Consider the following 25,398-nt stretch of genomic DNA (forward strand, 5'->3'; position numbering starts at 1 on the left):
TAATATTCGCTTCCTCTGTTCCCCATGGAAACAATCCCCCCCCCCTGGACCTCCCGCCCATTCAGTTATGAGGTTTTGGCATTTTATTGAGTGTTTAAACTGACAATCAAATAACTGCGCTTTCTGGCTGGACACTTTGCTTCCGCTAAGCAAACCAGTACACTGACTGGCCAACTGGCCCTCGGTAGTCCAATAATCCCCATCCTGGGCGGGGTGTAATGGAGACGTAAGGCCAATCAGCGGCGGCGTTGCGTTTGCGGCTCCACGTCGGTACAGCTGCGGGGCAAGATGGAGGCGCTGATTTTGGTAGGAGCGGGGGCTGCTGAGTTGCTGCATTGTCCACAGGGGCTGGGAGTCGGGATTCAGTCTGACTGGGAGGGGATAGAAAGGGGAATTCCAGGTAATCTTCGGGAACCGAAGGTTCGGTCAGCCCCTGGAGTAAGCATGTGGCCTAGAGAAGGAACTAAAGCCTCGGTTTAGAGTAGGAAGCTTAGCTATGGAGAAGGCGAAATCGGTGGAAAGTTGAAGAGACCACATGGAGATCTTAGGGACGCAGAGGATCGTAAGCGTACTGGATTGGGGCTTTTCAGGTTCCGCTGATTCTGAGCATTGTGGAGGACATCCTGGTTTGAGTTGCCCCAAAAATAGAGTGCAGGTGTTTGTTATCACAGACTTCTGTTGGTTGTCAAAATTTGACACTCCATTGGTCATTGCCTGTCACATTCCTTCAAAACACGGTTTTCTTTTTACTTTGGTTTCCTATTAATCCATTTTATTTAGAACGGTTATGATAAAGAACCAGTATTCCATCAAAGGTCTGGAATACCTGGTAGAGTTAGCGTAGATTGTGGAATATTTCTCCAGACTCCTTATTCTGCTCTCCTTTCCCCTACCCATTTAACTGGAGGAATTCTTGTTGTATCTGGGATGCTAGCTCACTCTTTGGTTCTATGAGAGTTTTGGTGGCTAAACGAGTGTATAAGCTCCCTTGTCCATATGGTCTTTTTTGCTTGTTCAAACAACACCTTTAAAATTGGACCAGAGCATTTCTCTCAAAAATGTCCCATCTGTTTTGCATTTTGGAGATGTTAACATGGATGTGTCTGTAGGAATTTAGGTTGAAGCTACTTCTTTAATTGAGTTGAACTCTAGGGCTCGCTTTTCTTTTCCCTTCAGCTCTAATACGTGTACACATTCAGATCCTCATCAGGTAGAAGAGAATAACAGGTTTCATCTTCCCTTTTTCTTTTCTTTCCCTTCCCTTCCGTCCTTTTCTTTCTTCTTTTCCAAGTGAGAGGAGGAGAGATGAGAGACAGACTCCCTTGTGTGCCCTGACCAGAATCCACCCATCAACCCCCTCTGGGACAGTGCTCTGCCCATCTGGGGATATGCTGGCAACCCAGCTATTTTTAGTGCCTGAGGCAGAGGCTCCAGGGAGCCATCCTCAGCGCCCAGAGCCCATGAACTGAAACCAATCGAGCCGAGCTGTGGCTGTGAAAGGGGGAGAGAGAGAGAAAGAAGGGCGAGAAGGGAAAAAGCAGATAGTTGCTTCTCCTGTGTGCCCTGACTGGGAATTGAACCCAGGACATACACATGCTGGGCCAATGCTCTATGTACCACTAAGCCAACCAGTCAGGGCAAGCTTCCCTTTTCAAAATAGCAAGGATAGGGATGACTCCTCATGTGGGTTGGTCAAGTCTAGATAGAAAGCTTAAAATTTGAGTTTTTAAATTTTTACTTATTTTTTTAGTAGTTTTTAATGATATATATTTATATCCCAAGCAGTTAACCACTATTAACCAGTTAAAAAATTGGGATAAGTTCTAGGGAATTGGTTTCTTTGGAAGTTTTTAGAAATTTTAGACATTCCTACATCTGTTTAGAAGGGAGCCTGTTTATAGGTAGGGTGAGGGAGATGATACTTGGGGAGCTAAGTTTAGTGGTGAGTTGAGGGACTATAAGTAAAGTCTTTCACATTTTCTCTTACCTCAGTTCTTTGTCTCTGCTTCCTCAGTGAAGTGTATTTCAACCTGTTTCTTTCTTATATCCATTTAAATCTCTACCTAAGATGCCACATTCGCCTGACCAGGCGGTGGCGCAGTGGATAGAGCGGGCGGACTGAGATGCGGAAGGACCCAGGTTCGAGACCCCAAGGTTGCCAGCTTGAGTGTGGGCTCATCTGGCTTGAGCAAAAAGCTCACTAGCATGGACCCAAGGTCACTGGCTCGAGCGGGGGGTTACTCAGTCTGCTGAAGGCCCGCGGTCATGGCACATATGAGAAAGCAATCAATGAACAACTACGGTGTCGCAACCAAAAAAACTGATGATTGATGCTTCTCATCTCTCTTCGTTCCTGTCTGTCTGTCCCTATCTATCCTATCTGACTCTCTCGCTGTCCCTGTAAAAAAAATTTAAAAAAATTAAAAAATAAGACGCCACATTCACAGAGCCCTGCTAACCTGGTCAGGTGTCCCACCCCAGAACTTTGATTTAAAAACCATAATGATTCAACCTGACCTATGATGGCGCAGTGGATAAAGTGTCAACCGAAAATGCTAAGATTGTGGGTTCAAAACCCTGGGCTTGCCCTGGGTCAAGGCACATAGGCGAGTTGTTGCTCCCTACTCCCCCCCCTTTCCTCTCTAAAAAATCTGTAAATAAAATCTTAAACAAACAAAAACCCATACATATTGCTTCTTTTTCATGATGAACCTATGTAGTGGGGTTAGGGGAAACCAAGGTATAGGAGAAAGGGCTTGCTTATAGAAGGACATTGTCAAAACTAGATTAGATTTTAATTCCTAACCCTGTATTAAATCTCTCTTTAATGTTACCTCCTCATCAGCTTCCACCTCTTCAATATACAAAATTGTACTTTGACCATCAGTTATATAATGCTTTTGTTGGGGACAAAGTATCAACAGGTATCAATTCTTGTGCTGGTCTCCAGAGTCCTTAGGATATTAAACTCTTATTTTCCTTTGTCTGTGTCAGCTCTTTCCAACAGATTTTTCTTCTTTTTACAGTTTCAATATATTTTGGGCTCCCAATTAAGAACTTGTATACCTCCTGATCAGGCATGGTGCAGTGGATAGAGCATTGGCCTGGGATGCCAAGGACCCAGGTTTGAAACCCCAAGGTCCCCAGCTTGAGCACGGGCTCACCAGCTTGAGTGCAGGATTGCTGGCTTGAGCGTGGGATCATAGACATGATCCCATGGTTGCTGGCTTGAGCCCACAGGTCACTGACTTGATCAAGGGGTCAGTTGCTCTGCTGTAGCCCCCTGGTCAAGGCACATATGAGAAAGCAACCAATGGACAACTAAGGTGCCAAAATGAAAATTGATGCTTCTCATCTCTCTCCCTTCCTGTCTGTCTGTCCCTTTCTCACTCGCTTAAAAAATAAAAGAATTTGTAAGCCTTTACCACCATTCTAGCCCTTCTCAGCTGGATTTCCAGGGAAAATTAAGCTTTAATGACCTAAGACATTCATTGCATGTAATGAACTGCTCTGTATCCACAGTGGCACTAGTTTTGTGCTCTCAGAGGAGTGAGAAAACAGTCAAGTCACATCAGTAATTTTCAGCATTCAGTGGTTCAGATGAGGAACTCTTATTGGAAATTAGGTGATATTTCCTAAGTGTTTCATTCTCTTCTCATTACCCTCACATACTGGCTCACAAAATTTAGCTCCATCTGATTCAGAATCACCCACCCTCACTGTTCCTTTTAAATTCTTCCCCTTGTTTGTCTACTCAGCAGTATCTTCTGATTATTAGGTCACCGTCGTCATTATGAAAAGTATGAAGAATCCTTGGATCTTATCTTAGCTCTGCACTGAACTACAGAGTTTATTGTAACTGGATAGTATTCAACTCCTTAGGGAGAGAACTTCTAAAGATCATTTAGCTCCTTCCTTTCACATTTTTATTACCTGGTTTGACCAGACCTCTGGGGAAGTCTGATCAAAGCATATTCTTTCCTCACCTCTACAGGGCACATAGCCATAGAATATTGAGAAAAAGGGAGGGATAAGCTAGAGGACGTCAAGAAGAACCATCAATTGAAATTTGGTCTGATTATGGGTATATCTAAATACCAATAGGTTTCATTCATTTAAGGATTTTAATATGGGTCACTTTTTTTTTTTTTTTTTTTTTTTAGCAAGAGGGAGAGAGAGACAGACAGACAGGGAGGGACAGACAGATAAAAAGGGGGAGAGATGAGAAGCATCAATTCTTTGTTGCAGCACCTTAGTTGTTCATTGATTGCTTTCTCCTATGTGACTTGACCGGGGGGGGGGGGGGGGGGGGGGGCTTCAGACAAGCCAACGACCTTGGGCTCAAGTCAGTGACCATGGGGTCATGTCCATGATCTCACTCTCATGCTGGTGATCCTGCACTCAAGCTGGATGAGCCCGTGCTTAAACCAGCGACCTTGGGGTTTGGAACCTGGGTCCTCAGCATCCCAGGCTGACACTGTATCCAGTGTGCCACCCCCTGGTCAGGCGGGTCACATTTCTTAAATTAAGTAAGCCAGCCCCAGCTCTCAGGCACATTTATCTAATCTTTCTCAGGTTTTCTTGTAGTCTCTAAGGAAAGAGACACCTTTATCTCCTTCTGTTCCCAGTACTTAATAATGATGTTCCCAGCTTGCATCTTTGGACTTAGGCTCCACTCTCCTGCTGTTTTCTGCTGGTTATCCCTTCCTTGTGTATGGAGAGGGATGTTTGCAGGTCACCATCCTCTATTAATAACGTGTGGAATCTTAAAGATAATGGCTTATCCCCTCTCTCACTTGGTTTACTGTTTTTCTCAAAGCGGAATTACTCTAGCAGTCTAGATCCTTAGGTCCTTCATTTATCCTAAGCCTCTCTAGATTCACTGAGAGTGCTTTACTAGTGCTTATGGACCAGACTTCTTATTTGTATCCTTTCTCTTCTCTTAATAACATTTTTATCCTAAAAAAATGACCAAGCCTGACCTGTGGTGGCGCAGTGGATAAAATATACACCTGGAATTGCTAAGGTTGCCGGTTTGAAACCCTGGGCTTGCCTGTTCAAGGCACATAATAGGAATTGATGCTTCCTCCTCCTCCCCCCTTCTCTCTCTTTCTCTCTTTCTCTCTCCCCCTCCTCCTTCCTCTCTAAAAAGAATGTATAACCCCCCTCCCAAATTAAAACATTAAAAAAGAATTTTAAAAAAGACCAAATCCTGAATTCTAAGCAACCTCATTAAACATCAGGGCATGCAAAGTGCACAAGAGTATGCATATATATGGAGGAGGAAACTACACAAAATACATCAATGACTTTTTTTCACATCAATGACTTTTAAAGGTTGATATTGCTCTGTGGCCTTCACTTCCTGAATCATCTTAATGGGGCTTTTGTTAAATTCCTTTGGCACTAACAGTAGAGGTACTTGGCCTAAATGATCCGTCTTCCTGCTCTGGGCAAAGGTATCAATTACATTAAGCCCCCAAAGCACTCCCATCTCCTTCCTGGCAGTCCCCAGTGCCCCTCTTCCAGCTGCGTCCTTGCGGGTGCCTGGCCCCTCCATTTCGTTAGGAGAAGCAATCTCCTCGTCCCTGCACTGTGGACATATATTTCTCAGCCAGGGTGCTAGTAGTGCCAGCACTGCCCCCGGTGAGGTCCCTGGCAGCCATAAAAATTTTTATTGTGATTATGTTGGTGTCGGGGTGTCCATCTGGGTTATTGCACACCTAGTTTAATTGATTGAAGTTTAATTTATTGACACTTCAAATTAAATGATCAGAATAAACTGTGCTGTTACTCTGGCCAGCTTGTTTTAATGGTTGATTGCTGGAAGCAGACCTCGGCCTGAACTAAAACCCCTAAAGAGCAATTGACGCTGCTACTAACTCTCCCCATGTCTTGCCCTCAAAGAAGACCTCGTTATAGATTTCCAACGTATTTATATTTACCCTCTCCTTCACAGTGGTGGGAAAGAGTTGGTCCCTGGCAAGGTATAAATTATGTCAAAGGTCTAGGGAAGCTGTCACATAGTCAGAAGAGGAGGAGGGGCCTCCACACGAAGAAAGCCAGACCCTTGAGAAGCCAGGTCTTCCCTGGGAGGTAAAGGATGAATGCAATTATCCAAATATTTGAGGGAGCATAGTGAGAGATTTAGGATCTTTTTCATCTAGATATTTGCTACTGTTTTTTACTTTATACTCCACCAACATGACTTGGTTAGACAGGATATTGACAAGCAAACTAGTTATGGAAAACGAAACTAAAGAAGCAAAGGAAACAACAGGAGTAAAGAATCAGTGCCTAACTATCCATTTATGCTAGAGTGATTAGGAAGACAAAGGCAGAGTGCCCATGGGTAGCCAATGAAGGTGGATCAGAAAGTTCTTAAGTCCATGAACATTTTAAGATGCCTCTATTGGTAATTACCTGCCCACATTCTGCCTTTCCTGATTCTGCACAGAATAGGCTTTCTCTTAGATCAGATTATTAGCATTCTCCTGTCTTTAGATTCTCTAGCCTATGTCATCTCTTCTGGTGTTTGACCACCCCATCTGTTCAGGAAATCTTTGCTGTTGTATAGCCTGAGTCTTACATGCTGCAGATGAAGCCTAGGTCTTCTTAATTTGGCTTTTTAATTTTCCCACTACCCAGGCAGTTCATCTCCATTCAAAGCCATTGGCCTGGATAGCTCTATCTACCAATTTTCTCTATCCTTTTCTCTTTTTTGTATAGTTTTTAGAGGGAGACTGAAACTAGGGGAGAGGCTAGCAATTCTGCCTCGGGTTGATCTGTGGGAGCATAGACTGAAAGATGAACAGAGAGGCTAACAATTCAGTCTTCTAAAGACTTGTCTTTTTGGTGCTCACTTGGACAGCACATAATCTAAAATTGGAACAATAACAGAGAAGATTAATATGGCCACTGCATAAGGATAACACACAAATTTGTGAAGTGTTCCATATTTTTTTAAAAAGTAGCTTTTTGTTTTCAGGAGCAGATGGAGGGGAGGTGTTGGGAATAAATTAGTATATGGATCATGACCAAGGACTCATCAGAAATAGATCTATCGCTATTTGATTGTTCCCTTTTTTGAGTGATATTTAAGTGAGGGCTCCTGAATTACCAAACTGGGATGGCAGAATGTTTTTTTTTCATTTTTCTGAAGCTGGAAACGGGGAGAGACAGTCAGACAGACTCCCGCATGCGCCCAACTGGGATCCACCCGGCACGCCCACCAGGGGCGATGCTCTGCCCACCAGGGGGCGATGCTCTGCCCATCCTGGGCGTCGCCATGTTGCGACCAGAGCCACTCTAGCGCCTGGGGCAGAGGCCACAGAGCCATCCCCAGCGCCCGGGCCATCTTTGCTCCAATGGAGCCTTGGCTGCGGGAGGGGAAGAGAGAGACAGAGAGGAAAGCGCGGCGGAGGGGTGGAGAAGCAAATGGGCGCTTCTCCTGTGTGCCCTGGCCGGGAATCGAACCTGGGTCCTCCGCACGCTAGGCCGACACTCTACCGCTGAGCCAACCGGCCAGGGCCTCAGAATGTTCTAATGTTGCTCCCAAGCCTCAGATGCAGAGTACTCTGATTTTTGCTTGTCCAATTTATTTCTCTTCCAAGTAAGTGCTGCTTGCTTTGTCCCACATTTCTGTAATTGTTTCACTTCGCTAATAGTAGTTGAAGAATTAGGGACTGTGTGACCTCTAGGCATAAAATTCTCAAGCAGACTGGCTTTCTGAATTTTAATAAAGGACCTGAGATTTTGCATTCCTGAAGAGCTCAGGGGCTTGGTTATCTTTGTCCTTGCCTATCTGTCTCACAGCTGCCAAATTTAGTCATTGAAGCTGGAAGGGTGTGATGCCGAACTTGGCTCCCCCTGCTGGCTCTGTTAGTTTTCTCAATCATATTTACTAACTTATGAAGGCCACACACATATTTATTGAAGTCATTTCTTGGTGCCAGGCAGAAGAAAGGGGATGATTTACAAACATCTCACTCATTTTCCCCTTTTTTCATTCCTTCTCCATATCATTGTATTATCTTCAGAGAGAATCTCATTTAATTCTAATTGTAGGTCTGTGAACTTCAAATCATAACAATTTGTGAATGTCTTTTTCTGTAACAGGTTTCATCAATTTCATAAGCTTATCAAAGGGATCCTGCTGTACTTCAAAAAAGTATTACCATTAAAAAAAAAAAAAGTATTACCATTAACTAATCTAGCTCAGGTCTCTAATTTCTCCAGTGAGGAAGCTGAATCCTAGAAAAAGGCAGAACTTGAGGTAATGGCTGATCCAGACTAATATGAAGATTTTTTTTTTTTTTAGAAGTTTAGGGACATTTTATCCTGTAATGTCAGAATTCTTGGTGACTGTGCATTCATGTTTTATATCTATGTCAATAGGAAGATTCTTTCTAGATATCTCTTCAGCTTTCAGTTCTTCCTTCCCAGGATATGTTCAGGAAACTGCTAGCTCCAGTTGTAGCAGAATGGAGAATTTAAGCAACATAACCAGTATTTGACTTCATGTCATCCACTTCTTTGGTACCTGTGGCTTCTATTCTTTACTGAGCTATACTTCTTGAATCTAAGAAAACCCCTGGGTAGTATGCAAAAACTGCTCTTTCCTGTCAGAGTCTTTACCTAAATTTTTTTCTTTTCATCTGAAGTCCCTAGGCTTGTGGCTGGCAAATTGTAGCCTTCAACCCCAAAAGTTTTTCATTTTCAATAAGTTGGCATAGTCTGACCAGGCAGTGGCACAGTGGATAGAGCGTCGACCTAGGACGCTGAGGATCCAGGTTCAAAACCCCAATGTTGCTGGCTTGATTGTGGGGTTGCCAGCTTGAGCATGGGATCATAGACATGACTCCATGTTTGCTGCCTTGGGCCCAAAGGTCTCTGGCTTGAAGCCCAAAGTCTCTGGCTTAAGCAAGGGTCACTGGCTTGGCTGGAGCTCCCTGATCAAGGCATGTATGAGAGGCACTCAATGAACAGCTAAAGTACCACAACAAGTTGATGCTTCTCATCTCTCTCTGTCCCTGTCTGTCTCTGTCTTTTTCTCTCATGAGCTTAAAAAAATGTTGGCACAGAGTCAGGAAGCAAATACCTGCTTAGGCCATGTAGAGCTGTGTTTGGTATCTAGGAATTTCTCCTTCTAGTTTTTACTGTCTTGGCTTTACTTTATAAATAGAGTTGAGGGAAGAGCATCTTGTTTCTAGTTGATAAAGATCTACTGCCAAGCCAAGGTACTACTTTTTGGCATGGCCATAAAGATTTCTTTATAAGTAGGGAATGGAGAACTTCTAGGAATCTCAACCAGATTCTTACTTGTGCCCTTTCAGCTCTTGGATAGCATCCTTTAACTGCACGAAGGTTTCTTGGTCCCCCTTCTCCAAATGAATCAAAGTAATTAGTCATAGCCCCCAAATATCCTGTCTGCCTTCTCCAAACAACCCCTCCCAGGCCTCTTCTGATGACATATGACTTACTCCAGAATTGTTCTCTTAGTATAGTAAGTAATGTATAGTAATATACATTGTGAACACACTTAATTTAGTACTTTTTCAGAACCCATCTTTTCTAGTTTGGCTTACAAGACACAAATAATTTTTATACAGAACTGCCTTTTTCATACTTTTTTTATATTAAATTTTTATTTTTTATTTTTTTATTTTTTACAGAGACAGAGAGTGAGTCAGAGAAAGGGATAGACAGGGACAGACAAACCGGAACGGAGAGAGATGAGAAGCATCAATCATTAGTTTTTCGTTGCGACACCTTAGTTGTTCATTGATTGCTTTCTTATATGTGCCTTGACCGCGGGCCTTCAGCAGACCAAGTAACCCCTTGCTGGAGCCAGCGACCTTGGGTTCAAGCTGGTGGGCTTTTGCTCAAACCAGATGAGCCTGCGATCAAGCTGTCGACCTCGGGGTCTGGAACCTGGGTCCTCTGCATCCCAGTCCGACGCTCTATCCACTGCGCCACAGCCTGGTCAGGCGCCTTTTTCATACTTTGGTAATGACTGTAATCCTTAGTAAACTGCAGGTCATCCGAAAACTCACAGGGGGCAACACTAGGAATGACTCTCTAGTTCTCCGTGCTGGGGGAGGGGATACTAGGAGTTGCTGATTTTTTTACCAGGCTTCAGAATCCCCTGTTTGAGATCAAAGACTCCTTTGTAACAGGCTATTTGCTTGTTCAGTGTTGTTTCAGCTCTCCTGAGGAGTCCAGTCTCCGTTTATCTTGATAATAAAAAAGTACATGAAAATCTATCTGAGCCACCCAACCTCCCACAAACTAATCTGCCTACACATCATTTCCAGGCACCATTAGCATTTGAGGTGAAGTTCTGTTATACACTCAGGCTGTGGCTCTCTGAAAGTCAGTGCATCACAGAACTTTGTCTCGAAAGCTTTCTAGCAGCTACCCATTTGGGAATGGGAGGGCAGAGTAGACTTTTAAATTTCTTGAACATGGCCCTACAAGAAAGAAAGCTTGTAGGATCTTTCTTAATAATTAGCATTTAATGTGTTACAAGGTCAAGCCTAGTCCATTGTTGAAGAAGCTCATTTCTCAATAGCTGAGAGTTATTTATAAACTTGCCCTTTGCAAAAACTTAAAAATAAAATTACATTATCAGTAATAGCTTCTGAGACCTTTAAACTGACTGGTTTTACGGTGTGAGAGGAACCCCTGGCCTTCCCCACTCCTGAGAGGTAAAGGCCACAGGCTGGAGTGGAACCAGCTGCAGTCAGGAGGTGGCAGGAGAAGTAAAGGAGAAGCTGGCTGGCTCCAGTTGTAGCAGAATGGAGAATTAAAGCAGCATTTAAGCTCTCGCCTAAATTCTTAGGTTGTTTTTTTTTTGTGAGAGGGACAGATGGACAGACAGACAGGAAGAGAGAGAGATGAGAGGCATCAGTTCTTTGTTGTGGCACCTCAGTTATTCATTGACTGCCTTCTCATATGTGCCTTGTCCAGCCTAGCCAGAGACCCCTTGATCAAGCCAGCGACCTTTACGCTCAAGCCAGCAACCATGGTGTCACATCTATGATTCCACACTCAAGCCAGCAACCCCATGCTCAAGCTGGTGAGCCTGTACTCAAGCTGGCAACCTAGGGTTTTCAAACCTGGGCCCTCTGTGTCCTAGATCAGCGCTCTATCCACCGTGTCACCGCCTGGTCAGGCAAATTCTTAGTTTTATCTAGTGTAGTTATTCCTTTGAAAGTTTGAAATGGCCAGCATTTTCTCTAGTGCCTTCTTGTCCCTTTCAGAGCTGTCATTAATCAGATCTGGTCTTCTTCTTACCTTCCTTTGCCTGTCTTTTATCCTTCCCAGAAAGAGCCAATATTTTTATTTTGGGGGTTTTCTTGATACCATCTTCTAGAAAGCTAGTGAAAACAGCCAAGAGCAGAACCCAGAAATCTGTTTCTCTTTTTTGCCAGCTGTTTTAGGCACTTACACTTCATTGGCCACAAAGGACATTGATTCTCCTCGTTGGCAGGTAGCCATAGGGTTTTTCTTTTCTTTGGTATCCCATTCTTTCTAGGGATGCCAGACACTATGGCTGCAGTTACCTATGCCAGCTCAATATCTAATTTATGCCATTATGAAGCTCTCGGAGGTTGCTGTGAATATGGATAGAGAAACAGAGCCAAAGATTTTCAGGGAATAGATTGTGGGGGAAAATATTTCTTCTAACTTCCTTCCCTGTGGATTTTTTCCCCCTCTGTTAAGGAAACTCATTCCCATTAGTGTTTCTCTTTTGGTGAATTGAGGATGCCAGTTGCTATAGAACTGAGCCTGCTTTGTGGGAAGACGTCTCTGTAGGGAATTATGAGATTAGGAGTTAGGAAAACTTTTTATTGATGACCTATTAGACGAGACTCTAGAGACTTCCCTCTGCTAGACACAGAGGTTCTTCATTTGAGAGAGGAATTTCTCATGTCTTGTTTATTCCAGAGAGTAATGTATATAGGGGTGGGCACTCTAAGGAGTGTTTATCAGAGGAGAGATAAGTTGATAGTAATATCACCCAACATGGCCACACTAGATAATCTACTTATACCTGGAAGTCTAATTATAAGAGGGTCCCTAGACATATGCCACATCAAAACAGTTTTACTTTATTCTGAAGCTAACTATTCTCATAATCATTCAACAGATACTGAGAGTTTAGTATGAGTCAGACATTGTTTTGGACACTGGGATAAATCAATGAACAACAACAAAAAAATTGCTGTCCTCAAGAATTCAAGTGGGGAAAGCTTACATTCTTCACCTGTTGTTAAAAGACCGAGTTTCCTTTATTCTCATTCTTAACTCCCTGAGCTAGGGTTGGTTCTTCCCATGGAACCATAAACCTCCTAGAGCCTCATGGGATAGTTTACCTTTATAGACACTGCAGTTGCTGCTCCTTGGTAATAATTCTTTTCTCCTTACTCTTGGGTCTTTGTTAAACACATACTTGGAGAGTATATTTGACTCCTGTGAGGACTGTGGGTTTCCTGAGTAAGCCAGGAAAGGGAGGTAGCAAAGCAACAGTCATGTTTTATAACAAAGGGGAGGGATATCAATGGTAAGTAAAGTAATACCGATTAGAAAATCAAGGAATGTGAGCCTGCAAACACCTTTACACATACCACTGCCTCCCCTCCCTTCTTCTTCCTCTCCTGGTTAGCTGATTCTGTAGAAGTTGCAAGAGTAGAGGAGCTTTTTGCAAAGTGATATGCTTTGTAGCTATTTGAGTTCAAGTGTAACTATTAAGACTAAAGGTGCAGCTCATTTATGAGAGACAGTGTACTCAAAGTTTGATTCTTGATAGTGTAGAAACATCCCCCTGCTGCTCTTTATCTCCAGGCCAAAGAGTGTTTTGTTAGATGGATCCTCTTCTCATTGCTTCTTAACTTCCCCAAAATATAAATTGTTTTTTGTCCCTGCAAGTTAACTGATGGTGGTTGGGGTGTAGTTGAGGAATTGGGATAATAGGCGAAGTCTTGGGAGATGGATGTCTCACTGGGCTGCACTCAGATTGGTTGTATATGTGTGTGTACACACTGCAATATTTCCCTCTGCTCAGTGTGTGGGTGGTTTACGAAAGGCTTGCTTTATGCCTCTGCATTGCTGCTGCATTGGGACTGCAGAAACTTCCAAGTACATTAGGGCATTCAATCCTGTTTTCAAATAGCCTTGTGTAGTGCCTGTTAATTAATCTGACCACATTTCATACCCACTTTTTCGTGGGAGACCAGTGAAGGGGAGTAATTTGGAAATAACTGTAGCATAATATTTGGAAAATAACAGCATGATCTACCTTGATTAAGCACTCTATGGGTCTGGCTCAGAGAAACTGTTTATCTGATGCTGCTTTGGAGCCCTTTATTAAAATGCCTCCCTCCCTCAATTTACTTCATTTACCACTTGGTCATTCTCAGTGGAAATGTCAGTATCTAACCAGGTTGGGATAGGGGGACACACACAGCATCCCAGTGGGACTAGGAGAAAGTATCTGGTTTGCCAGTGATGGAAGGAGCCTTCAGGACTGAAGGTGTATGTTCATATCTCTTCAGGAACCCTCCCTGTATACTGTCAAAGCCATCCTGATTCTGGACAATGATGGAGATCGACTTTTTGCCAAGGTAAGATTTCCTTTCAAGTTAGTTTAGGAGCAAGACAAAGACTAATTTTGAGATTTGAATTTCGTATCTTATCCTATTAAGTCATATTCCTTGATAATGTAACTGAGAATTCTCCCATCTTTCCCATGCCTACTACAGATAAAACCTAAACTGCTTCTTTCTTAGTTGCCTGTCTCTACTTGCTATATCCTCAGATTTTGACCTCCTTTGTTATCAGCATCAGAACCTTTATAAAAATTATTATTTGGCCCTGGCCAGTTGGCTCAGCGGTAGAGCGTCGGCCTGGCGTGCGGGGGACCCGGGTTCGATTCCGGCCAGGGCATATAGGAGAAGCGCCCATTTGCTTCTCCACCCCCCCTCCTTCCTCTCTGTCTCTCTCTTCCCCTCCCGCAGCCAAGGCTCCATTGGAGCAAAGATGGCCCGGGCGCTGGGGATGGCTCCTTGGCCTCTGCCCCCAGGCACTAGAGTGGCTCTGGTCGCGGCAGAGCGACGCCCCGGAGGGGCAGGGCATCACCCCCTGGTGGGCAGAGCATCGCCCCTGGTCGGCGTGCCGGGTGGATCCCGGTCGGGCGCATGCGGGAGTCTGTCTGACTGTCTCTCCCCGTTTCCAGCTTCAGAAAAATACAAAAAAAAAAAAAAATTATTATTCATTGAGAGGAGGGGAGGTGGAGACAGACTCCCGCGTGAACCCCTACCAGGATTCACCTGGCAAGCCCAGTAGGGGGTGATGCTCTGCCCATCTGTGGCATTACTTGTTGCTCAGTTACCAAGGTCTTCTTAGCACCTGAGGCGGAAGCCATGGAGCCATCCTCAGCACCTGGGGCCAACTCGCTCTAATCGAGCCATGGCTGCAGGAGAGGAAGAGAGAAAGAGAGAGAGAGAGAGAGTGAAGCGAGAGGGAGAGGGGTGGAGAAGCAGATGGGCGCTTCTCTTGTGTGCCCTGACCGGGAATTGAACCCGGAACTTTCTTTTTTTTTCAGAGGGAGAGAGAGGGATAGACAGGGACAGACAGACAGGAACGGAGAGAGATGAGAAGCATCAATCATTAGTTTTTCATTGCATGTTGCAACACCTTAGTTGTTCATTAATTGCTTTCTCATATGTGCCTTGACCGCGGACCTTCAGCAGACCGAGTAACCCCTTGCTGGAGCCAGCGACCTTGGGTTCAAGCTGGTGAGCTTTTTGCTCAAACCAGATGAGCCCGCGCTCAATCTGGTGACCTCGGTGTTTTGAACCTGGGTCCTCGGCATCCCAGTCCAACGCTCTATCCACTGCGCCACCGCCTGGTCAGGCGAACCCAGAACTTTCACATGCTGGGCTAACGCTCTACCACTGAGCCAACCGATCAGGGCCAACAACTTTGGAACCTTGCTTTCTGAACAAAGCAGTGATGTGAGAAGCAGCCTGCCTGTGCCCATCAGTTCTGTCCCTTTCCCTTCTACCTTGTCACCAGCCTGGGTTTTTCCAAGGAAATTTCTTGTAGTTCTAGGCCCTAGGCCTGCAGTTACCACCAAGGTTATTACCTCCTGGCTTTCCCAGTGTGATGTTTCTAACTTTGAATCTATTTAAAAAGAAGAGACAGGACACCCCTCTGCTCTCCTTTTATATTCTCCCCCTCCCGTAGAAATTTTTTCTGTCCCTGGTGTATTAACTCCGGGTAAGCATAGCATAAATCAGTCAGCAGGTAGAGATTAGTTTAGAATTCACCAGCTGTTCCTCCCTGTAATTGGATGTAACTATGCAGGACACCTTTTGAAACAGTTATCCAGTTACTAAATGCCAGACCTGTCATAGGTCTTCAGCTGACTGCAACGGATTAGACCCTAAAGGGCTGAGCGATTTAGCAGCCTGCATCTCTGCCCTCTTGCCGGGGAGAGCTTGGGAGGGGGCTCAGCAATGTGCTAGATTGCCTCTTCCTTTGAATTTACAGAAAAGAAAGCTCAGATATGAGAGAGCATAGGGTAAGGTTTGCCTTTCTTTTATTTTTTTCTTTTTAGAAAGAGACAGACAGGAAAGGAGAGAGATGAGAAGCATCAACTCATAGTTGCAGCACTTTAGTTATTCATTGATTGCTTCTTGTATGTGCCTTGATGGGGTGGTGGGGGGCTTCAGCTGAGCCAGCGACCCCTGCTCAAGCCAGCGACCTTAGTCTTAAGCTAGTGACCTTTGGGTTCAAGCCAGGGACCCTGGGATCATGTTGATGATACCATGCTCAAGCTGGTAAGCCCATGCTCAAGCCATTATGAGCCTGCACTTAAGCCAGCAACCTTGGGTGTTTTTTTTTGTTTTTTTTTTTTAATTTTATTTATTCATTTTTAGAGAGGAGAAAGACAGAGAGGGAGAAGGGGGGAGGAGCTGAAAGCATCAACTCCCATATGTGCTTTGACCAGGCAAGCCCAGGGTTTCGAACCGGCGACCTCAGCATTTCCAGGTCGACGCTTTATCCACTGCGCCACCACAGGTCAGGCTAGCAACCTTGGGGTTTTTAATCTCAGACCTCAGCATCCCAGGTCAATAGTCTTTGGTTTGCCATTTATTTATTTATTTGCTATTTATTTGTTATTTATTTATTTATTTTAGAGAGAGGGAGGGAGAGAGAACTCACACGTGTATGTGACAGGAACATCCATCTCCTGACCAGGGATCTAACCAGCAGCCTCTGCGTTCCTGGACAATGCTCTAACCAACTGAGCTATCCTGGCAGGGCCCGGTTTGCCTTTATTTTTGTAGCCTTTCTCTATTCGTTAGCATCGTACAGTGAATAAGGGTCTGCAAGAAGTGTTCTGTGCTGTTAATGCCTTTTGTGTTCTCTAACACTGCTCCCTGACACAGGGTAGCTTCTAGTAAGCTCTTGATGAGAGTGATCCCATGATTGCTCTCCTAAGATACAGGCAGGGCAGAACATCATTATAGTACTTATAAGGCCTCTGTCCTTATAGTCTTAGAAATGTGAATGTAGCCCTGGCCTGATAGTTCAGTTAGTTAGAGCTTTGTTCTGAAGCTCAGAGTTTTCCGGTTCAATCCTCAGCCAGGGCACATACAGTAACAAATTGTTGTTCCTGTCTCTCTAGCTCTCTCCCTTCTCTCTCTAAAATCAATAAAAATTAAAAAATTAAATATTAGAAATGTGAGGTGGAGTTGCTTAGAGCAGGGTCCTTAAAAAAAATTTTTTTTTGTATTTGGTTACTTATTGCCCATTTCCTGTCTCTGTAGTTCTTCCTTCTTCATGTCAATATTTCTCCCTTAACCCATGCCTTGAAATAGAGAAATCCAAGATCCAGGGCATAACACAGTCACTAATCATTCTGGGCTCTCAGCTGTAATGACCCAACCCGTTCCTCTCCCTCTGACCAGTACTATGACGACACCTACCCCAGTGTCAAGGAGCAGAAGGCCTTTGAGAAGAATATTTTCAACAAGACCCATCGGACTGACAGTAGGTCATTTTCCTTTCACTACTCCTGTGCTGGGGAACCGTGGTGGGAAGGGGGTGGCAGCAGGACTGCGGAGAAAGATAAAATGACTGCCTCCTTTTTTTCCTTTTTTCCTCCTCCCCTCACATAATAAACTCTTCAGAAATGTAATGGGGAGGTGAGTGTACCTCACGCGGGAATACCATGCTGGAAGGTTGGCTGTTAGCTACCTGTCTAGTCCCTGGATTTATGAGCCTCACTTGACAAATTTAACTGCAGCTCTGCTTATTGTACCGCATCCATTAGGGCAGGTAAATGGAAGTCTGTAGAGGTGACCGCTCTGCATTTTCACCTCCAAAGGATCGACTAGTATCCTGTCTCTTATACAAAGAGGGAAATAAGAGTAGTGGGGGAGGGTGCTTAGAGGAGAAGATACATTTAAACTTCCCCAAGTTTATACTTCCCTTATGCTGCTACCTGAAAATAAAAAACAGGTCAACTTCGATCTTTAGGGGCCATCTGACCTATATTATCTGAGCCCAAAACAGCTGGATACCAGGAGTTCATGGTAACTCCTATCCTACATCCTTGTCTCAGACTACCCACTGTTTCCACCTTTCCCCCTCCAGGTGAAATCGCCCTCTTGGAAGGCCTAACAGTAGTATACAAAAGCAGTATTGATCTCTATTTCTATGTGATTGGCAGCTCCTATGAAAATGAGGTGAGAATCCCCACCCCTCTTTGCTATCTCTGATCCCATTACCTAAACCAAAGGCAGGACGAGGTACTGCTTGTGGCCTTAGGAGTACCACGTCCCTTTGGCTTCTGACTGGGCTAATGAAGTTGTCATATATTCCTACTGGCTTCACAAATGAATCAACCTAGAATAGAAGTTTTTTCCAGAGCTTTATCTCCATGTAGGAGATACCACATGTATTTTAATACATATTAACATACAACATCAGTGACCTCCAGATAGTGTGTTTTAAGATGGATTTCTGGGGTATGGTCAAAGTGGGGGGATGCTTGCTCCTGCTGTGATGGTTCCACACCTGACTGACTTTCTGTCAATTAGCCAACATTCTGAATGGCTATATCCTTGAGACTTGTACACTCAGGAAGATTGGGTGCTTCCTCTGCATAGGAAAAGTTATTTACCTCAGGTAGGAAGTTCTAGGAAGGAGAGTAGGTAAGAAAAAATAAGCCCCTACATAATTTGAGGCAAATGTAAAAGTTTGAGAGAACCAGCTCTTACGAGCTCTTATTATTATAAGTGCTTTGTAAAGTACATTGTTATTTAAATCTTACAGCACTTCTGTGAGTTGTAGGCATTGGTGCCCTAGTTCTGTAGATGAGGAACTATATGAAATTACTAGTATATTACCACTGTTGAACTACAAAAGTGGCAGTTTCATGTGGTTCAACCTAATTTTCCCAGGCTTACACATCTAGAAAATGGCTCAGCTGGGATTAAGCCCAGATCTGTCAGACTCCAAAGCCCATGGTCTTTCCACCAAATCTCTGATCTCAGCTATTACTTGATTAATGATTTCTCTATTTAAGACATCCAGTAACACATACAGTTGGTAAATACATGTAGACGACTCTGACAGGAAAGCTCTATTTGAACAGTCTGGTCAAAGAGAGACAACAAATTGTGGGATCATGTGGCAGAATCTATTTCTGTTTTGTTCTCACTTCCACCTTACGCTTTTATGCTTTTGGTCTTTTGTGAAAGTCTTTGTCTTTTGATGCTTAATGAATTAGAGGCTTTTGTTTTCAGGTAGCAGCTTTCAGGGCCTTGAACCTTATCCTTCTGCTTCTTCTGTCTCCCAACAGCTGATGCTCATGGCTGTTTTGAACTGCCTTTTTGATTCGTTAAGCCAGATGCTGAGGTGAGCAGTCCATTCTTGCCATCTGTTTTGAAGAAAAAGTCACTATTCTTCAGGCCCAGGCATTTGTGGGTGATCAGCAGAGGCTCCAGGGTGCTGATTTACCTTGAGAAGTTGGGCTTATTATTACAGAGTAATTCACACTGATGGGAGGACTGGATGGAGGGGAGAGTATGTCCCTTTGGAATAATTCTCCTAAGAAAGGGAATTGAGAGGGAGCAGAATCTTCAACTCGATGTCTACTCTATTCCCCAGTGGCTATGTCAGAGTACTAAACACCCTCAAAGTACTGCCCTGGATTTCATTCTTTACCTTAGAGGTAGGAAAGGGGCAAACCTAGGGAAATGTCCTAGATAAAACATCAATACCTTGGGAATGGAGGCAACGCTCCTAATTTTTCATTTTGAACCCTAAGTTTTTCTCTTCTGTAAAACAGGAAGAATATGCCAATTACCCTCTCCTCCCCTTCTACCACTCCACCAATCCTCTGTTCCCACGTAGATGAGCAGTAGAAAAGATAAGAGGCCTGGCCAGTTGGCTCAGTGGTAGAGCATCAGCACAGCATGTGGATGTCCTGGGTTCAATTCCTGGTCAGGGTACACAGGAGAAGTACCCATATGTTTCTCCACACCACCCCTCTCGCTTCTCTCTCTCTCTTTTTTCCCGTCCTGTAGCCATGGCTGAATTGGAGTGAGTTGGCCCTTGGCACTGAGGATAGCTTCATGGCCTCTCCTCAGACACTAAGAAGAGCTCCATTGCTGAGTAATGCCCCCAATGGGCAGAGCAGCACCCCCTAGTGGGCTTGACAGGTGGATCCCGCTTGGGGTGCATGTGAGAGACTGTCTGCTGCCTCCCCTCCTCTCACTGAATTAATTAATTAAACAAATAAATAAAAGATACTTTTCCTGAAAACATACAGAGCTCTGAACTTCATTCCCCTAGCAGCTCCCAAGTGAGACCAACACAGACAGCCATTGGAGAAAACAGCAGGCATTCTCAGCCCCACAAAATCAGCAGGGTGAATGGCTCAGATTTCCTCAGGAAAGGGATGATTTATTTCTTAGCCAGGTGAATAAATAGACTTTATTTCAGGTAATCTAGTGAAAGAGTAAGACTGATGGATGTGACTGGCCACAAGCACCAACCATCGGATCTGAGGCTGGTGGATGCAGGCCTTGACTGTTCCCAACCCCTTGTTGGGTTTCTTTTCAAGACCTGAGCAGAGCTGATGAGAGGGGGGATGGAGGGGAACAGTGAGAGGCTTAGAAGGTTTGTCAGAGCTTGAGTGCAAATAGAGTTTGCACTCATCTGTCCCCATCTCCCACCACCTCCAGATTGAGTTTTAGCTCCGTTTATTTCTCTTTTTTCCGCCCACTGATGTCAGCATTTATGAGCAATGTCATGAGCAGCATCATGGTGGGTAGGAAAGAAACAATAGCTCTGGATAATCAACACTTGAATAGTCAGACATTAACTGTATTTTTCCCCCCCTCTTTTTGTGCAACAAGGTAGGGCTTAGGATAGAAGAAACAACAGAACAACTAGGCAGGGCTGCTTTGGCTCTCTAGAAAGGTTATGGGAAAGAAGTGAGCCAAGGTGGGGCTGCTGTCAGTTTACTGGACAGTCAAGAGAAAGGGGGCCTTGGGGACAGGTTGAGGGTTTAGCCTGGGATGAGCTGCTGCTGCCCATTGCTCCCTTGGTTGGGAGTCCTGTGGGGACCGTTAGAGTTTAGGAGATGCATGTGGAAGAAAAAGGCTCTGGCGCGCTCCCGGGAGGGAGGGAGGGAGGGCGTGTGCTTAACTGCATTGTTTGAATCTCTTGACATTCCTGATCTTTTGTCAGCAAATAAGAGTAGGAAGGGGTTTAGAATGGATTAGCTAAAAAGTTCTTATTTACCTTATTTACTTCTTTGTGTGGTTGATGGAGACATTTATTGGTCTAGTGTAGAATCCCAACCCAGACAATGTCTTAGGAATCCTTTCACACATGGGCTGGTTTTTCTTTTTTCTTGGGTACTCAGAAAAAATGTAGAAAAGCGAGCTTTGCTGGAGAACATGGAGGGGCTCTTCTTGGCTGTGGATGAAATCGTAGATGGAGGGTGAGTTCTCTGACTTGCCTGGATCTCCCTGGATTCAGGGTGTATGGGGCTGGGGGTGCGGGTAGCTGCCCATCTTAAGGCAGGTGGACTGAGTGGCCACAGTAGTCCCACAGTAAGTTGGTCCTTCAGGAGAGAGTGAACGATGGTCTGTTCTTTGTCTTGTAGGGTCATCTTAGAGAGTGACCCCCAGCAAGTGGTACACCGGGTGGCGTTAAGGGTAAGCAGGAGTGTGATCCTCTGTATCCCTCCATCTACTCACTCTCCAGGACCAGACTTGCTGAGTGTATCTAAGGGTCTGGGCTTGTAGAACAAATACAGTCTTCTCCTTTTTCAAATTCTCATCTCAAAAGAAGAGAAGCAGAGGAACATTATTTCTGCCCCTAGCCTGGCACCTAGCACCTCATACAGTCTTTGCATAGAGTGAACATTTAACATATACTTATTGAATTAATGGTGAAATAAAAGAAATTTTAATATTGCTGGTCCTGAAACTATACAGGAACTTAGAGTTGGCTTATTTTTCCTTTGGGGATGGATTGCAGTCATTTGAGGCAGAGGAGTGTCTTCCTTGTCTTTTAAGGTCTTGTAAAACTGAGGATACCGCCTCTCCATAAGGAACTCCTTATTTGCTAAAACCTTAGTCCTCTTTGGTTCTAGTGATATCATAAAGGTGTGGGGAGAGGACACTCTGACCCTGGCGGGATAGCTCAATTGGTTAGAGCAGTGGTTGGCAAACCACAGCTCGTGAGCCACATGTGGCTCTCCACAAAATACTATGTGCAGGCGCTACCTCGATAAGGAATGTACCTACCTATATAGTTTAAGTTTAAAATATTTGGCTCTCAAAAGAAATTTCAATCACTGTACTGTTGATATTTGGCTCTGTTGACTAATGAGTTTGCCGACCACTGGGTTAGAGCTTTGTTCCAGTGTGCAGAGGTTGCTGGTTCGATGACTGGTCAGGGCAAATGCAGGAGCAGATTGATGTTTCTCTCTCTCTCTCTTACTTCTCTCTCTAAAATCAATAAATACATTTTAAAAAGGGGGGAGCTTGGAGTTAATGATAGAAGGTACCAAGTCTGCTGGGGAGGTAATGATGGGCGCCCACCAGCAAATTGTGGGGGTGCAGATCTGTCTGATCAAAGCAAATCTCCCCATTCACAGAATGGCCCAGCTCTGACCTCCATAGAGTGAAGGCTGACAGTGCTGGGTAATGGGAAATCTTCTCTCTTAACTGCCATGGGCTCAATTTGCATAGTTTAATCTTCTCCTCTAACATATGTCTCTGTGTGGCAAGAGAGAGGGTCTCCCCCACCAACTCCCTCCTTCCCCTTCTCAGGCTGCTGTTGCAGCAGTTTATTTCTTCAAATTAACATGCTGTTGTTACCCATGAGGCTTTGCAGGATCCCTGGCTCCCCTCATCCTTTCCCTAGTGATATTGATATTCAGGGAAGGTCTTCGCTGACTGGGGAATCAAATCCCCGTAAGTTGTGGATCACATAACTGCTGATTACTTGGAATGGAATAAATCTTTTAAGAAGTCCTCCTGCCTTTAAATAGAGGATGGATGAAATGACCGTTTTTTGCTCACAATCCCTCTGGCCAACTAAAATTGTGGCTGTATTTGTTCCTAAAAGGGACTGAGAAGTTTAGGTTTCTGCCCTTTGCTTCAGTTTAAAGGACCAACTCTTCCTTCTCCACTGCCAAACCTCAGTCAGCTCTTACTCCGGCTTTCTCCCACACTGAATGCTTTTTTCTCTGTGCTGTAGGGTGAAGATGTCCCCCTTACAGAGCAGACCGTATCTCAGGTATGTCTTTCTCCCTCCTTCCTCTCCAGATGGGTTGGGTCACTAAAGAGGCTCGAATAGCATTCCATCCCAACCTACCAAGTCTGAATGAGACTAGAAACTGAAGACACATCTTCTTTGGCCCCTCCTATCATAGAGAACCGGGACTCTTATAGCCACATGCCCCTTCCCAACCCAACTCTCGTACCAGTTTCCTGTGGACAGTGGCTGTCAGCCTTGGCATGTACCCTTCAAACCCTCCCTGTCTGATGCCTCATTCTGTGATTTATTCTCCAGCAGAGGCTTGCCTTAAGCAGATAGTCTATGTTCATACACGTACCCACACTCATACACATTCACACTTACTCAAATGAGTGCTAAGCTAGAAATGCATATTCTAGAATATGCAGGTTTTACAGATCCATCCTGCTGATTGGGGGGCCTGGGGCAGAGGGTGAGGGAGAGGTTTTATTTTCTACCCATCTGGATGTAGTAACATAAACACACCCCTATAACATATGTCCAGTAACCCCCAGTTTTTTTCCTTCCTCTCAGGTATACCTCTTCTCTCTTCATCCTCCCAATGGATTTGAATTTTTTGGCAATTTCCCAAACTGACAATCCTCTAGGGCCTTAGAGACATTCTTTGCATTCCTCTAGCCTTGGGGATTTTCTAATTGCCATTCTTCTTAGAACAGTTAAGACAAATGAGGGGAAGGAAAGCCCCAGACACCATCCCCACTCTACCTCCCAGCAAACCCCTCAATGCTGCCCTTGTCCCTGCAGGTGCTGCAGTCAGCCAAAGAACAGATCAAGTGGTCACTCCTTCGGTGAAGACCCCCCTGTTCCTGGCTCCTCACCCCCTCAAAAAATCCACATGTCTGCTGCGACTTCTCATCCAGTCTCCCAGCTGATGCTCTCAGGGTCATCTCCGGGATCACTGGGATCCTTAAATCTCCACCCTGTCTATGGTTGCTCTCCCCAGACCCCTAGGTACTTCCCATCCCTTCTCATGGTTTTTGTAGTTCTGGGAGTAGAGCTCCCAGCAGATTGGGATGCAGGGCAGGGGAAGCAGTCTTCTTTTCTCAACTGGATTATCCTCCCGTGTTCTCCTACCCTGCATTTTTTCTTTTTAACTTGTGTGCCCATGCTGCAGCTATACTTCAGATCAAAGCAGGAGAAAGAATGTGCTGAGTGATTTTCTCCCTTTACCTTTACCTGGCCTTCATCTCAACAGTCCATATGTCCAGCAAGGGGAGGGGAAGAGAATTCTTTTCTGTAGAATGAGTGGGGGTTGGGGAGAGGTATACCTAGTCTCAGCCACAGCCCCACTTACTGGCCTCAGCCATTTTCTCCCATTCCTTCTTACTGCCCCGTTCTCCAGCCTTGGAAAAAACATTGGAATAGCTCATAGGCAGGGGACAGAGTGGAAGAAGCAGTGATTAAAATTTTACTGGATAGGGCTTATAAAATTCTGTATTCCAGTTGCAGCTGCATTCTTTAGCCTGATTCTGGCTTATAGTTTCAAAACTGCTGTGGTCTGTGAAGGTTCATTGCGGGAGTGTCGATCTCTTGGTCTGATACCTTAACTCAGTCTTTACCACCCTGGGATCTTTGCCTGGTTTGTCCTCTCTGTGCCCTGGAGGGAAGCTGGTCCCTGAACTAACACTGCATTCTAGTCTTGGGAAGAAGAGCTTCTGCTCAGAACTAGGGCGGGGTGAAATTTATGACTTGCTCTCAGTGCTGTTTGCTCGCCCACATGCTTTTCACTCTGCCTTGGGTCTGCAGTCTCTGTTGCTTACCCTTGTCTTCTCTCTGCCGCAGTCTTACATCTAGGCAGAAGGTCTGGGCTCGTCCCCTCCCTAGATTGTTGAGAGAGGTGCCTTTCTTCAGAAAACCTTCAGGATTTGGATTTCCCCAGGAAGATGGAGGATGGAATACCCACTCTTGGGTCTAATCTTTTCCCTTGACCCAAAACTTCCCACAAAAATGTCTCAAAAAACCTTCCTGAGATTTAGCGTTCTGCCCTACCCACTAATTGCCAGTTCTCCAAGACTGAAGTGTGGTGCATAACGAGGTATATTTGAGGGGGCATTTTTGTGTAAGACATGTATGGAGTCAGGAGATATCCACCTTCATATACTGCTCTGTGCAAAGAGGAATAAAACATTTTTTTCCAAACTGCCTTTGTGTGATGTTTCTGTTCCTTTTCCTTTTTGGCAGCTGCTCCTATTCCTGTAGCATCCCCTCATTCCCCGTCTTACAATATTTCTTACCTCAGAGACTTCCCAGCACTCCCCCCACCACTGCCATCAGTAATTTACAGGCCTGTTTGCCTCCTTGGCATCGCTCAGTCCCCTTGCCTGGAAATTGGCGCCAGGGGTGGGGGTGGGGGGATGGTATTTTCTCAGTGGGAGTCCCAGGGAACTGACTTCTCCCCCACCACCCCCAAAGCCAGCTGTTTGCTTCTGCCTCAGCCATTAGTAACCCAGAGATGCACACCTGCGTGGGGCTCTCCTCCAGACCCTGCTCCCTTCCTGCACCTCCCACTCCTGCTCTGAAATGGCGCTGAGCAGGTTA

The 25,398-nt window shown here is 44.8% G+C and overlaps 1 protein-coding gene and 1 non-coding gene across 2 annotated transcripts; both read left to right on the forward strand.

The window, feature by feature from the left end:
• The first annotated feature begins 208 nt into the window (after positions 1-208).
• COPZ1 (COPI coat complex subunit zeta 1) lies at positions 209-25,002 on the forward strand. The gene is made up of 9 exons (XM_066369680.1): positions 209-306; positions 13,560-13,628; positions 16,983-17,064; positions 17,671-17,762; positions 18,881-18,936; positions 20,954-21,031; positions 21,197-21,248; positions 22,801-22,839; positions 23,605-25,002. The coding sequence occupies exons 1-9, from the start codon at positions 289-291 to the stop codon at positions 23,650-23,652; spliced, it is 534 nt and encodes a 177-aa protein (XP_066225777.1). The 5' UTR covers positions 209-288; the 3' UTR covers positions 23,653-25,002.
• Positions 6,856-6,963, forward strand: LOC136396486 (U6 spliceosomal RNA). The gene has a single exon (XR_010749772.1). It is a non-coding gene; the product is annotated as a U6 spliceosomal RNA (small nuclear RNA).
• Positions 25,003-25,398: the final 396 nt, after the last annotated feature.

The sequence above is a fragment of the Saccopteryx leptura genome, chromosome 2, assembly GCF_036850995.1.
Source record: "Saccopteryx leptura isolate mSacLep1 chromosome 2, mSacLep1_pri_phased_curated, whole genome shotgun sequence".
In the NCBI taxonomy this organism is placed as follows: domain Eukaryota; kingdom Metazoa; phylum Chordata; class Mammalia; order Chiroptera; family Emballonuridae; genus Saccopteryx; species Saccopteryx leptura.